The sequence below is a fragment of the Micropterus dolomieu genome, linkage group LG01, assembly GCF_021292245.1.
Source record: "Micropterus dolomieu isolate WLL.071019.BEF.003 ecotype Adirondacks linkage group LG01, ASM2129224v1, whole genome shotgun sequence".
Taxonomy (NCBI): domain Eukaryota; kingdom Metazoa; phylum Chordata; class Actinopteri; order Centrarchiformes; family Centrarchidae; genus Micropterus; species Micropterus dolomieu.
In genome coordinates this window covers 5,511,182-5,527,256 of record NC_060150.1, presented here as the reverse complement: position 1 = coordinate 5,527,256, position 16,075 = coordinate 5,511,182, and the positions used below count along the sequence as shown (strand labels likewise).

Sequence of the window (16,075 nt, the reverse complement as noted above, 5' to 3'; positions counted from 1 at the left end):
AAAAAAAAAACACTTTTAGAGTCTCTTAGGAGCAATATAGAAGTTGCTTCTTACCACACGTCCCTCTGTGGCCTCGCCCAGGAGTCCTCCGAAAGTGATGACAGGTGACATGCAGGCGCAGTAGAGAAAGAGGAAGGAAGCCAGACACTGCAGGCTGATGGCATCTGTGTAGTCGGAAAGGTAGTGAGGAGCCTTTCGCTTGATGTCCAAGATGAGCCCACCAAATAACCTGCAGGGATTTTATGAAAGATTTGTTGTTTGGTTATTTCTGGGGGGTGATAAGCATTAGCGGTAATATGGGATGGGAACCTCCAAATCTTAAGACTTCGACTTTTTAACCAGACTTGTGAATATAGCTCAACAGCACTTCATTTTGTATGGACGTCCATGGATTAGTGATGTGAAATCAAATCATTTTTCAAAGAAGGTTACAATGTAATATTCATATTGTCAAATGCAAATTATTCATAATGTACTGTTAATATATTGTTTTTTTTAAATCTGCACAAAAAATGATTTGGCCTGGCAACCAGCAGAGGTTTGTCATTTTGACACTTCAGTTTTTGCTCAATAAGCTGATGACCCTCCCAAGTCAGTCAATGGCCAGGACAACTGGCAAATAGTGGGAGGGGTGTCACAATAAATATACCATGTTAATGCTTTAGAGGTGCTGCCAGATAGATGGTGTTACCTTTGGACAGAACTAGCTAGCTATTCCCCATGCTTTCAGTCTTTTCTCCCAAAGACCTTGAAAAAGTCATCCATGCTTTTATTACTGCTCGGCTGGATTACTGTAATTCATTATACATGGGTCTAAATCAGAAATCTTTAAATCGCCTCCAGTTAGTCCAAAATGCAGCTGCTCGCCTTTTAACAAAAACAAAAAAGCGTGAACACATAACGCCTGTCTTGGCCTCCCTCCACTGGCTACCTGTCCGTTATAGGATAGATTTTAAGATTTTATTGCTTGTTTTTAAGGCCTTAAATGGTCTGGCGCCACCTTATCTAGCTGATCTCTTGTGCCACCATTCTCCAGTAAGAACACTGAGGTCAACAAATCAGCTGCTCCTGGATGTCCCAAAATCAAAGCTTAAAAATAAGGGCGACAGAGCCTTTGCAGCGGGTGTGCCCCCATCCTATGGAACAACCTCCCCATGCATATTAAAGCTGCACAGACCCTACACACGTTTAAATCGCTGCTTAAGACGCACCTATTTGCAGTTGCGTTTAACCTTCGTTAACCTGTTTTCTGATGTTTAAAAGTGTTGCTGTTTTGTTTCACTTTGGTTGTAGTAATTCTTATACTTGTTATTTATGTATTTGACATCGACCCTGTTCAGCACTTTGGTCAACTGTTTTTAAATGTGCTATAGAAATAAAAATTGATTTTGACATTGACCTACTGGCTCCAGCTTAATATTTATTGTACAAACACAGGCGTACTATCATTTAACTCTATCACTTCTAATGCTGCGTTTACTCTGAATATGACCAGTGTGCAGGTACTTCTCTCTGCTGCTGAACAAATGCTTGCACATGGAGCAGGATCTCCTGCATGCGGAGAGCGGTGAACTAGCTGGAGGTGGTTGCTATGGCAACAGTGGGCAGGACGGTAACGGTTATTTCAGTGGGAGCAGTAGGCAGCAGCGCTATGTCCCGGGAGGTGGTGGTGTTGGTGGTTTGATAGCTGAGACTGGGCTTCCAGCCAATCTTAGCTGGGATAAGAGCCTGTACCGCAGCGTACTGCAGCTCAGCAGCAGCTCAGCAGCAGAACATCACTCACTCCTCTGCTGTTAAATCACATAGATGAGCACTAAACACCACTGCTCTATCGTGTCATTGTTACAAGATGTTCAAGAATCCCTTGGTTGTCATTAGGTGATTTCTGGGTGCTGAAAACTTCATTTCATCCTTTCTGTAAATCTCAATATTTGCCTCGAGAAAGCTCTCTCTTGCACCATAAAATTATGTAAAAATTGCGCCTATAGCAAGTTTTTAACAGGATGCCTGCCTGACACATGCCTGGGTGTTTTCTCAAACATTAATATAAACTGCAGGACTATAGAGACCCATTACTTAAGTAACACAAATGAAACATAACTCGTCACAACATCAGTTCTCAATGACAAATTATTTTGCTTTCAGCATGTGTTGATATTTTTGCACGTACCCTATATTTTATGTTGATATTGTATTGTTTTGCACAGAGACAACTGCTCCATGACTGGTGCTAGCATATACCCCGGCTCCAATTCTGATTGATCACATCATCATTATCAGTTAACTTTTCAGAGTTACTGTCAGAGCTTTTTGCCATTAAACTATCGCAGAGGAAGAGTGCCAGTTAAACCGCAAATACCATTTATGTTTGTTTATTAAAATTAAAGAAGGTTACAGTCTCCTCAAACACTACTCCACATAGATCTGATGTTTTCATCTGCTGCCATTTTAATTTCTTCTGTGAAAGTCACACACTTCATGTGACTTTGTGTTATAAATAATTAATTCACCAAATGTGCTGCTATTGCACTTTGTTGCTTTTGTGTGCAAATTGAAAATGTGCATAAAAACAAGTGGATGGAAATGCACTTACAGATCTGAAACATAACAAGGGGCCCAAACGTTTTGTAAGGACTCCCGAGATTAAGCCACTGGTTTAATCTTAATATGTAAAGTCTTAATCTGAAAAGTATCTAGTTACTTTAGCGGAAGTATATGTTTGGTGAAATAGAAGTATACAATGGAAGTACTGTAGTAAAGTACCTCCAAATTGTTCTTGACAAAACAGTTCTTGAGTAAATACCACTGAGTGACTGTAGATTACTATATAATGTGATATAATATATAATGTGAGTATACATATGAGGCAAAGTGTTGTAATGATAAAACAATACTATATATATATATATATATATATATATATAAATATAGAGTATTGTGACTGTATGTGTGGGACAGAGTGCTGGGATATCTCTAAACTCATAATGAATTCAAACTCAAACAAAAGGTCTTTGTAGAGCTGAAGTGTGAGGAATGATAATGGGCCAGTAGGGTAGTCTGACTCTTAAGAGAGCTAAATTTATAGTTTAGGGACAGCGAGGCAGCTAACAGGCGACAGGAAGACGGAGACAAAGAAGAGCTTAGAGAGCTCAAGGCTGTACATCACAAATCATCGTGTTTCTCTCTCACACTTACTTCCCAGTGCGCTGGAGCTCAGGGCCACCGTGCCCTCCATGTTCCTCCGACTCTCCAAGATCTGTCACTCCGTTGGGAACAGGGGGAATCTTACGCTTTTCCTGTGCGGTTAAGATAAGTGTTACTGGCCATCATCATGAGAACATTAATAAGCATCGGTTGCACTTTAAAGAAAGCAGGGTTAGTGAAAACTCTGGGTTTGTTAAAGCCTGAGATGAAGGAAACTGAGCCTTCAAGAAAGAGGACTTAACTCTGGGTCAGTTATCATGGTAACGATGTAAGGACAAAGACAGCTATCTCTGGACGTCGTGGATCTGTCCTCAGCACAGAATAAAATGTATACCTCGTCCTTTTTATAACACCATGACTCTGTGGAAGCTTTGACTGATCAATGAACAATCAATTTGTTGTGTTGGGATTGGTCACACTGATGGAAAATCCCTATCATATTTATCATGTTGGAGATGATGTGATGTGAGGATGATTGTGGTGCAGCTGAAACTAAATGTACTAAATGTAGTTTAAAAGTTGAATATTAGCTGCATATAGTCTTAATGAGTTTTGACAGTATTATTATTATTTAAATGCAAAATGAACAGGATTTCAGTCAGTTTGAACAAATAACCAAAATAATTCTTACTGGTCAGAGTATGACTTTACAATCATAGAAACACATAAACAGCCACTGTCATTTGTCCCCGTTAGGTTACTGTTGAAAAAATATAATTACAATTTGTTTACCACATACAAAAGGATTTCCGCACTTTATCATCTGTTAAGGAACTTCAAGTCTGGTAAATGATGAATGAGCAGCGAACGCTGAATAAACTGTAATACCGACTCCTTTCTCCACCTCCACCTGTTTTTTGAGACGAATGCCCTGGTCTGCGTGGGCACACACTCATATTTACAGCACCACTGGATTAAAATGGAGGCTCTGCTCTTTATTTACCCATTACCATAGTGAATTGTAGTATCAGAGCTCCATTGACGGTGGCAGGTTGTTTCATTCCCCAGGCACAAGCTTGACTCAGAGCTCAGGGTTAGGCTAAACCTGTTTTCTGAAACAGGGCCCAGATGTTGCAGTTGTTCCAACAAACTTTTAACCAAGCTTAAATGCCGGATGATGATGTCTTATGCATGAATGTAGCATATTCTGATACAGAGTTCATCAGCATAACAATCTAATTGCACAGTGGTGTCATTAATTCCCCACATGAGCCTAATGACAATGAGGAAAAGAAAAACAAGACTTTTTTAATAATCTGAAGCAGCTTTCTGTTAGATAACAACATTACACTCCTAAACAAGATGGCGGATCACTTTTCAAAGTAGACCAAAATAACTAATGGAGGTAAAATAACAAATGTTTTGGATTGAGAGCAGAACCCTGGGGAGAGGCATCAAAGCGCAGAGTATAACGCAGTTGAGATTAGAGGAGAACACAGATGTTTTAATATTACTCGGCAGGCAGCAGAAGGGGACTCACAGTCACATTATGGAAGATCGGTAATATATACACAAACTCAAAACAGACTCTCAGATAGTTTAGTTTAGTGGTTGAGCTTTTGGAGTGGCAGCAAAGTGGAACCAGTTTTCCTATTTACCTTTGGTCACAAGCAGAAAATATAAAATCTTTGTTTTTTTTATTGTATATAAATAGAGAGTGTACCTGAGAGGGCACGTTTTTTGGAGGCTCTATTCTGATGGAGGGGTCCCACTCTCCCGGGGGTAACACCGTCACCTGGTCCAGAAACTCATCGATGCCTGCCACCAGGTCGTTCCTGTCTTTGGCCTTGTAAGCAACATCATGGAAAATCTGTGGAATAGATGAAGGGAGGCACAGAATATGAGTGACGTATTTATGTGTGTGACAGGAAATATTTAGAACATTATCATCCAAAGTGAACGTGTAATTATGCTGCAGTTTCCCTGTAAATGACACTCAAGTATAAGCCATGGGTGCAATTTATTCCCATACATGATGAAGTAGGTAGACATCCATACGCTTCTATTTTCATGCATCCCGTAGGACTGCTACCATGAAAAAAACAGGCAACATCTGGCTCTGATGACGGTCAGAAACATTAGCTCATAGCTGCACTGTGGGAAATCTTGTCACGGTCATACTCTGCTGATCCCCAAAGGCTTCTCCTGCTTTTAAAGTTAGGTCAACGGTCAGGTTCAGTTATAGCAAAGCGACTCTAGAGCCAGTTGGTGGACTTTTGATTTACAGGATTGTTTCTCTACTCCCTAAGCTACTAATGCCATATATTACCATTAAAAACAAATTCAAACTCACATTTATTACTCCACTTTTGGGATTACTTGAGCATGAACACATGATTGTAAATTAAGGGAAATATTTATTTGACTTTTATACAAAACACAAGATTACTCTCTAAAACATTACTTATTGTTCAGTGTAAAAATATCTCTCCAATCATTTTAGTCCACGTTTAAATACCTTTTTATGATTTTCTTATAAAAACTGAAAAAAAGCTACCCCTGAGGTAGGATTGGTTTTTTAATCTGAGTCTTGAATTAAGAACAAATTGAAATATTCTTACTGCGCCGCAAAATATGTTTTTAGGACTCAAATATAGACAGATATGTCCCAATAAGATTGAGGTTTTTGCAGATTAGACAGCTCAATCTTCGACTCAGAGCTGTTTTGAAAACTTTTGAACCAAGTCCGAGTCAAGTCTCAAGCCTTAACTCATTAACTTAACTTCATTTTTAAGGCAGTTAAGGCAGTGGTCACTCATATTTTTCTCTTGAAACAACATTATATATTTATTTTGTAGAGCGCTGACAGTGATACATACAGATAACATTGCTGAATGCACACAACTAAACCGATGACCCAAACGCATGGCTTTCACTTTAAATACCAGAAGGATAGACAGTAACATCAGACTTCGGTCATTTGATATAAACATCACAAGATAACTTTGATCTTGTGGTGCACAGGCTCCAAACTCCAAAGCCCTGAAAGGCAAATCATAATTAGCTGAGTACACACGCTGACATATTGAGCTGTATTCAACTTAACTAACAACAAGCTACTTCACTTTTAATAGTTCTTCTCTGAGGATTATGATGCACAGAACTCTGGCTGTTTGTTAACAAGATGCATGAACCATTACACAGGGTGACAATGATGTTTCTGTAAGTTTACACTGTCTATTTAGCAGTTAAGATCATTTATTATTAGGAATATCTATACAAACTACTCTTCGATGTCTTGTTTCAAAACAGGGCAGGTGGCATAAATTTTTTATTTCTAATAATAATAATACAAAAGTAATAATAGTAATAATTACATTCAAAACATTCAACACAAACACAAGCAGGAACTAGTAGATAAATGAACGATTTGTGCATTAGAAGGTGATACTATGAAGAAGGGAAAGATTTAGCTATACTAACACTAACAGACTACAATTATTTAGAGCTTTCTCCATTTTATTCTCTTAGAACTGAAGGTGTGCATTATGTTCTGGAGAGGTTGCGTACATCCTGGATTTGTTATGAATTATAGTTTGTAAAGACAGTTTGGCAGAACACCAAGAGACACAACTACATTCAGTAGAGCATTTATGGGTCACCAACTCAAGTCCCCTCAGCTTTACGCCCTCAAGTCTCTAGTCAAGTCAAGTCTTCAGGCATTCAAGTAGAGTCACAAGTACAACATAAATGCTGCTCACACATTAATGCATCAGTGATAATATTCATATATCCATTTTGCATATTAAGTAATTATTTAAAATACTTTAAGCTTTTAACTAATATTTTGAATGCCAGGACTTTTAATGAGATATCTTTACTGTTGTATTACTACTACTTACTAAGTACAGGATCTGAATACTTCTTCCACTCCTGCTTGCATTATTACTACAGCCAGAATTTGCACCTTGATAATTCTGTACTTAGTCCTCACCTCATCAGTCATCAGGGTAGCAATAGACCGGCCAATTTCATGATACTGTGGACCTTTTCCCAGCGGGCCCAGCAGGATGAAAAGAAACCTGTGCAACACAAAGGACACCAAGTTTTGGCTACAAGTCAATTCTAACAAAGCATTCAGGGAATTATCAGCTAATCTATCCAGACTTGACACCGAATACAGAAAGACAGAGAGAGAAAGAAAGGCAGAGATAAGCAGACAGCTTTCCTTTTTTGTATAACCTGGTGGTGATGGGAACCTCAGCCAGGCCATTGAGCAGCACAGCAGGAGCCAGGCGGATGAAGGCCACCACAGGGCGGTCTAGAAACTCCAGCTCTCCCACCAGGACGTTGGATGCCTCAGCCCCAGCAGGGATCTTCTTCATGAAGTGGAGGTCAATCTGTGAGACAGAAAGAAATCAAAACAACACTACATATTTGGACAAAAAATTGTATAAAAGTTTTGTTCTGTTTTTATCTAAAATATTAAAATATGGTTTAAGGCAGGAAAGTGGTTACTACAGTAAATCATTTAATTAAATATTCAATATAATGGCTGGAACAGACTCTGGTGGTCAACACAACAAAAGAAAACAAACTTTACTCCTGTTAAATTCCAGTCAATTTCCCAGGGCAAGAGGCGTACGGTGACCATTTCACACGTAAAGCAATCTTGGTTAAATATACAACACTAGTTATGTGTCCAGCTATCAGTGCCCCTGGATAAACAGCGGGATCAGTGGTGGGTCTGGCTGCTCACCTTGCTGAAGTCGACAGCACTGTTTTCCCGGCTGACGTCCTGTTTGCCCTCATTGTTAGCTGGCTGGGACTGAGGTGAGACTGTTTGGCCTGTCAGGCAGAGCAGGAAAGCAACATCATGTCAAGTTTTAAGGAGGCTCAGCTTATCACAGTACTACTTTCCCACACAAAGACAACATTCTCGAGTGACTAGGGGGTACAGTTACGTTCTCTGAAAAATATGATACAACAGTGGACCCTTTTGTTGTAGGTGCTCTACCTTTATTGACAAAAAGGTTCAGCCCCAAGTGACAAAAGACACAATATTGTACCTTGTTTCAGAGTGTACCTTGTGAGTACATTAAGATCATCAGATGAATGCTCAGTGGTGCAGTGGATATAGTGATTTTAGTTTGGCTCAATCTTTCCAAATCATGCGTGGTAAAATAAATGAGGTACAATCTTTAACTTACATTTCAGTGTATTAATAGGTGCTCATTTAATTTTTTTTTTTTGTTTATTGTCACTGAAGCAAAGTCAAAGATTGCTCCTTGTAATTTGTAAAGTTAATGGACCAGTTGCTGTTGTTTGAGCAAATTACAGCACAATGCTAAAAATGTGACTTGCTCAAAATGTCAGCTCTTTTAGTGGAGGTGTGATGCTACTAGTACCATTAAAGGAATTGTTCGACACATTAGGATATACCTTTATAAGCTTTCGTGGCGACTGTTAGATGAGAAGATTGATACCAAAGTTGTCTATTCAGCGTGAAGCTACAGTAAAGCCAGCAGCCAGTTAGTTTAGTTAAGATAACTGGAAACAGCTAACTTGGTTTCTTTAAAGGAATAGCTGGGGAGATACATATATTCACTTGCCGAGTGTTAGGTGAGAAAATCCATACCGCTCTCGTCCGTTCAAAATGAAGCTAAAGCCAGCGGCCTTTTAGCTACCTTAGCATAAATTCTCTGGCACATAAACTTACCCTTTTGTATGAATTAAACAAACTACATATTAAGTGCCAGTGAGCTTTAGAGGTGCTGGTAGGCAGATTTTCTCACTCTCAGACAAAGCCAGGCTAGCTGTTTCCCATTGTTTCTAGTGTTAACGAGAAACTACAATAATTAGCTTCACTTTTAAAGACATACGACTGACTCTCTGCAAGAAAGTGATTAAGTATATTTCCTAAATTGTTGAACTATTTTTTAAAAATAACAATCCCAAAGGTAACGCAATGAAGATTATATTTTATGTTAAACCATGAATTTAAAGCCAGGAGCTACCACTATTAGTAATTAGTGACTGTTAACAACTGCAGAATATGTTTTTCAAACACATTGTTGACAATGAAGAAGTGGAGAGCATTATCATGAAAATTGGTACACAGCACATACCCTGTTTAGCCACACACAAATAATTCTTTAAAATGACTGTCACTTGCCCTAAGTCTTTTTTTAAGATGTTAAAAATACATTCAACTTCTGAATCCTTAAATCCATCCACTTTCCTTTTCATTGCCTCACTTTTAAGTCTCAAAAATAAATAAACTCTAAACAAAGACAAAGCTGCATGAGTTTAAGAATGCAGATGTTTTCTTTCTCTCTCTTCTTCACTGCACATAACTCATTTCTAACCTCTCATGATGATACTCTCCCCTTTAATGCATTACGTTTTATAATATTACTACTATCATCTATCTAGGCGTTTAGTGTTTATTATCAGCTTAGCCGCTCTGGTTGCCTGTGCAGATTTTCTGCTCTGTATCTTCCTGTACGATGGGACAGTAGCCTTGTGCAACTGCCTGAAGGACACTAAGACGCTTAGTCTTGGTTTTGCCAAAGAGTGTGTCTGAGGTTATGTCGCCACGGCTCCTGGAGGAGCTCAAAGGAGATGGAGTGGTGGACAGACATGACACGCAACACACACACCGTGGCCATGGCACACAGGAAAAGGCCTTTCTGGGTGGAGCATTTTGAGTGAGTGTTTTTTCAGGCAAACATGTGGGAGATTTTGTGGGTTGATAATAATAGAGGCCGTTTACTGATTAAGTGAATCCCACGCATGCAAAATACAGCAGACGAGAACAAACACATACACAAACATGGAGAAACACAAACAAGAGGAGAAAATGAGATATCAAACGACAGTAAAACAGCAAGTCACACTGGACACACTGGAAAAAAAACATGCAAAGGATTACAAGATTATACATAAAAACATACTGTGTGTATTTACAATATATGGTCACCGTGGTAAAAACAAAGAATAAAACAGAGTGTACAGTCTTGGCAAATGACAGGTGTGTGTGTGTAGGTGTGTGTGAGTTTTCAGACCATTTGCTCACCATTCTTGTCCATGGAATGAGGCTCAGACTGCTTCTTGCCAATATCAGCGAAAGAGCGCACAATGGGTATGCGGTTGGCCAGTTTCTTGTGGTTTTGGTGGTGGTGCTGTTTGAGCAGGGCCTCACGGATCTTCTTCCTAGCATCCTGACCTACAGGGCCAGACACCTCGTACTGATCCAGCACCATGTCTGAGAAGTAAAAACAGATTCACAAGGGAAGACACAAATGTAGATTTTCATTTTCTCTCTGAACAGTTCATTTTTAATTCACGAGGGCTACTCCTGATAGTGTTTGTCTCTGTGTGGCAGCCAGTGATGCTAAGCTGATTATTCAGACAAAACACGACCCACTGCTGCTGATTTAATCGCACAAAACCAGGTTAAGTTCAACAGATCTCCTCAGCAGTATAGTTTTTCCAACAATCAGATAGACACTCTCTTTGCTGCCCTCAAAACTAAAACACAGTTCCCTTATTTCTTTCTATAAAATGAACTTGTACATGAAGAAGCAAACTATTATACTGTATTAAACCAAATTTCTGTGTGAACGTATGTTAAAATGTGGAAATAAAAATCTAAGTCTAAGTTCATGTGGACTTTACTGGAAGCATTTGAAGGTCAACAACTTATACTCATTCTTCTTTGACTCCAAAAACAATTATTTCTGTTTCATCTTTGTTTAACTGGAGGACATTTTAGTACATCCAATCATTCAATTGTTCAATGCACTAACTCAGTTATTGTACATAGTCGCTTGGTGATACTGTTTACAGGACTTGGGGAGTACAGAATATCTACTGTATAGTTGTATAAATACCTTAATGAGTGCAGAGAGAGCTCTGGAGTCTGATTAAATGCCACAAGTGATGTCACTTAAAAGAAGTTAGAAAGAAGTGAGCTTGCGAGAACTCCTCATCTCTGCTTTAGGTAAGTGGCTCAAGGCTATATTAGCTGAGTACTGCTGCACTGATCTTGAGCCTTTTTTAACAACTGCCCATCCTGAGTCCGACAATTTTACAGAAGTGCAATGCCAAATCTACTCTTTCAAGTAAACGTATGTTGTCTGCTACACAATTATGTTAAGATATCTCGTTGTTTTAATTATCTGAGCTATTAGATGTTGAAAAAAAGGGACCCGAGGATGAAGCTTTGGGGAACTCCACATGACATTTTTGTTCCCTCAGGTGTAGCACAGCCATATTTTAGTTTTAATCAATGAGCAAAACAAGACGTGACGCTTTTACATTCCCAAGTGTTCACCTGCGATCTCCTCCAGCGAGTTGGCCCTCATGTCCAGCATCACAGTGCCGTTCATGATGCAGCTGCGAAGCTCGAAAAGACTGTGTAGAGACAGAGTGGCTACGTAGGGTTTACTCCACCGCTCACCACCATCCTCAACATCCTCCTCGAACTTAAGCCACCTGCACATATAAAAAACAAACTTGTGAAAACATATAGACATTTGTTTTTGAGAGAAGTACAAAAAATTATTTTATAATTTCCGATCCCAACACAGTGTGTGTGTTTCAAATTAGTTGTGCCTTGAGTTATAATAAATCCCTGGAGGTACTACGTCCCTGTGATAAAAGCTTGCTGTGAGACACGAACAGCATTAAACGCTCAGGTGCAACAAAGGAAACACCACAGATGGCAAGACACGGCCCATGTGACTGACTACAGCGGTGTACCTGGCTGTCTCTTTCCATTCGGCGTCCTCACCCTCCCTGAGGCAGATTTCATCCAGCTCGGTGAACAGGGCGTGGGGGATGTGTTCCTCGTCGCCATCCTCTGTACCCAACAGAAACTGCACCCTCTGAGCGGGTGTGTCTGCTGCAGCAAATGGGACAGGCGAAGGCGAGTGGAGTTATAGAAAGGAGGAGGAAAGGAATGACGCATGCGACAGAAAGATAAATAGAAGGTCATGTACACTGGTGAAACTGGCATGAGTGAACTCAAAAACTTTACTTTTGCATATATTTTAAAGTTAATTGCTTCAGTCCATTTTGAAGACCTACTGTGTGAAGGGGATTCTCTCCCATCATCAGCTGAGGAGTCCCTCTCCTTGGACCTCTTCCTGTGTCTGTGTCCGTGGTGACGGTGACGTCTGTGTGACCTCCTGCCCAGGGGAACGTGAACCCCAATGTAAAGGGTGCGGTGACCTGGAAACAACACGCAACAGAGATTCTTTGTTAAACTCAAGACTACAGGAGTTTGATCTCTCCACCATCATCCATCTCATGTTTTCTGTTGTGTTGCTAGGAATACAAAGCTTCTTCTTCAAGGAAACTTATTGGGTAATCATGATTAGGGTAAATTTTGTTTAAACCTATACAGAACACATAATGATATCAGGGCCAGTATTTATCAAACTTCTCAAAGTTAAACTTAAGAACGCTCTTAAGCAGTGATTCCTGTGAGTACGTCTGCAGTTGCCAGGGTGTATTTTGAAAGAGTAGAGTAGTTAACTAATTTGAAATAATAGAAATTATGATTTAATTTAAGAATTGGGTCATTTTGCCAACTCCAAGAGAGCCATGAGTATGCGTTAGACTGTACTATGCATGAAACTTTTCATCCTCACTTGGACAGAAGTGTTACGGAGACCTTCAGCAGGACGGGCAGGTCAGATGACCATAGAGTGAGTATTTGTCATCTAACGCTATGTTTTGGCCAACAAAGTAGATAACATTATAGGCTAGCTGGTTGGGACTGGACTAATGTTGAGCTAACGTTAAGCCTCATTTGAAGCCAACTAAATAACAAGAGTAGTAGGTTGGACTGTTTTTTCAAGTTGCTTTTGGTAAACTTTATTCAGCAATACTAGTTCAGCGAGCGTTAGCTTTGTTGTACACAAAAGCCCATTCTGCTAGTATGTGTGTGTCTTGTTGCTGTATGTAAATTTACTTAATGCCCTGATGGTGACGACAGCACTATATCTCGCCTCTAATTCACCCATTTACACACACACTTGGTGGCATCGAGCTACCATGCAGGGTGCTGTGTCTTGCACTTAGACATGTGGACAGAAGAAGTTAGGGATCAAACCTCCATCTCTCTGATCAATGACCAGTGGACGACCCACTCTACCTCCTGAGCCACAGCTGCCACAATAACCAGAAGTAGCAGCCATACCCATAGTCATAGTGGAACCAGAAAAGCAAAACTTAACTAAACAACTGATATCTCCAGGCCCTTCTGTTCCTGTGCTTGTATAAAGATATATAATCATGAAAAAAACAGGAGACTGGGATTCTGAAAGGACAATGTGAGCACAAGGGCCTTTCTCTGATGTGTCTGTCTGTGCCTGTGCGCGTACACGCACACATGAGCATCTACAGGGTAAGATAATTCGAGTTGACTTTCTCTTCCTTTATTGCAGTCGAGTTGCCTGGCCGATGCTTCCTTCCCGCTGGCCCTCAGCTCAATGGCCGGACACAGACAAGACTATCGGACACCCTGTTCTCTTTATCTGCCTCATGCACCATATGAGAGGCCACAGGGCGAGCTGACGCTTGCGAGCTACAAACTGGGGTCCATCATAGGATAATAAATTGGTTCCCTGTTTCATCTTTACTTCTTTTTTTACTATGAAGAAAGATTGCAAAGGGATTACTGTTAAAAATATATATTTTCTCTATTTACTGCTTTTAAATCACCAGAGTTTCAAAATCCTGTATTTTTGTCCACCTCACTTTTGCAGTTTTAGAAGATATCTCATTGCACTTTTCATATTGAGCAGGTTTAGACTGTACTCTTTGTACTTTGCAGATAATTCTCCTTAAAAGACACTAGACATAATAATCAATCAAAGATAATGCAGTAAAAGACAGAGCTCTCTGTAGCAAAGATAGAAATAAAACATAAGTTATTAAGTTTAGGTTCATTGTTGACATTTGAAATAGTAGTTTGAACTTATATATTATTTATATAAAATCATAACAACATTTATCAGAAAGTATCATGTCTCACGGAAAGGCAACTATTGTGATGGTGCATTAAAATTAAGCCAATTATGTTACTTTTTTTTTTAGGTAAATTAACATTAAAGCCTGATTTACCATTAACTAGATTTTACATTTTCTACATCCTATGCCCTTGAAGAAACATTAGGGAACCCCTTTTGCCTTCAAAGTTAAATCCTAACTCAATTTAAGCCACTTGGTTCAGAAATAAATTAGCTCATTCTGTTTATTGAGTTACAGTGATAAATCTGAGTATATTTTCATTTAGTCTGGGGGGGGGGGGGAATATCCCATTTGAATGACCTAAATTGTTTTCACTTGCTTGGAGACATGACTAATCACATTATAGCGCACAAATCAGATTTAAGCAAAGCACAGACATAACATGAATCACCTAAGAGCACAGTGACATCACAGTATCTGAAAAAAGCCACTCACTAAATACCTTCTACCAATAGGAATCCAGGTTAGAGGTTAAGAAAGGTCTAAGCGAATGTAATGAGAAACCTAAATATATGTCCAAATGTACCATTTGGGAGTGTGTTTGACTGTCAGTTTGCACAGCTGTAGATGCATTCATCCAGAGCAAACTGCTGTTAGCACTGTGTAAATTATGAAGCAGTAGAAGCAGAGGAGGGACTGACTTTGCACAATTTCACAATAAAAGGCACATTCCAGCAGACAGGAACAATGAGGTATCCGAGAAAACCATAGGGATGGAGCACTAGAGCTTTAAAGTTCATGAGTCAAGACTCACGAGGGGAGGACTTAACAAAAATAGCTCGCCTCCTCCAGGCCTGAACTACTGCTGATGTCACTGAATGTCTTTTCTCTTTTCTTCTGTCGCCTCCTCTCAATAGCTTTCAGTCAGTCACGGCTTGAATTCATACAGTGATGTGCTGACTTTTGGTGTTTCATATCCTTGAGTCTTTGTGAGTGTATTCATGTATGCACTGCTTATCATGGCCAGTGAATACAGCAGTCCTGATTGAGTGGGTGTTGTGCATTCTCTTCACACAACTGGCTATGTGGCTCTGACATAGCAACACAGTCGCTGTTATAAATTGATTTTCAAAGCTGACAGTTACTGGCCTGTGACTTCTCCTACTTGTTGGGGTTGTAATGTAAAATGTATTACAATGGCGGCCAAACAAATTATACAATATACTGATCTCTGGAAAGTGCTGTGGTAAAAACTACTCTGACCAGCATTAGGCTGTCAGGCTATGAAGCTACTAGTCTCCATATTGATAATTTTTTGATAACTGCAGGTCATTGATGATATTTTTTGAAATAGTGCATTTTGCTAGGGACTATTTTCCGCTGCGGATTAATCCATAGAGTGTGTGTTGGTAATATGGGAACATGTCACCCAGTGCAACAGTGAGGCTCACTGATTTTCACTGTTTGTAATAGTTTCTGGACAACAATGGAGCTCTATGGCACAGAGGAATATGATTTATTAGGCTTTGGATACACACACAATACTTGTTAGTAGAGTCAATTTATTGTTAGTTTCTGTCTTTTCACAGGATTTGCTGCCAATAAAAAATGTGTCGATAAAAATAAGTCATGTCCTTTCAAAAATTGGGATAGCCCCTATTTGATAAACATCAAAATTTTTCCCTTTTATTTCTCCTAGAGTAATTTAAAGGCTGAGAAAGTATTTTATTCTACACTATCTGACAGTATCATATATATGTATTCTGTAACTGCTTGTTCCAACAGCTGAGTGAAATTATCTGCAAAGACTGCATGTTTTATATTGCTGCATCATTCTGTGCCATAGACTTTGTTATATTATAATATTAAACATTGTATATTATATAATATAATACACTATCACTAGACTAATCCATTAAATCCCACACCTGTTTCTTCTTCTCTTTTT

General features: G+C 39.4%; 1 protein-coding gene across 1 annotated transcript in view; it reads right to left on the bottom strand.

The window, feature by feature from the left end:
- Nucleotides 1–16,075, bottom strand: part of LOC123973498 (sodium-driven chloride bicarbonate exchanger-like) — a 55,787-nt gene that overhangs the window by 15,503 nt on the left and 24,209 nt on the right. The window contains exons 4-13 of the mRNA XM_046053574.1: nt 12,238–12,381; nt 11,911–12,052; nt 11,483–11,643; nt 10,223–10,411; nt 7,904–7,992; nt 7,387–7,544; nt 7,139–7,226; nt 4,868–5,014; nt 3,196–3,296; nt 55–229 (exon numbers count right to left, since the gene is read on the bottom strand). Of these exons, the coding sequence (XP_045909530.1) occupies nt 55–229; nt 3,196–3,296; nt 4,868–5,014; nt 7,139–7,226; nt 7,387–7,544; nt 7,904–7,992; nt 10,223–10,411; nt 11,483–11,643; nt 11,911–12,052; nt 12,238–12,381 (1,394 nt within the window). The remainder of the gene's footprint in view (nt 1–54; nt 230–3,195; nt 3,297–4,867; nt 5,015–7,138; nt 7,227–7,386; nt 7,545–7,903; nt 7,993–10,222; nt 10,412–11,482; nt 11,644–11,910; nt 12,053–12,237; nt 12,382–16,075) is intronic.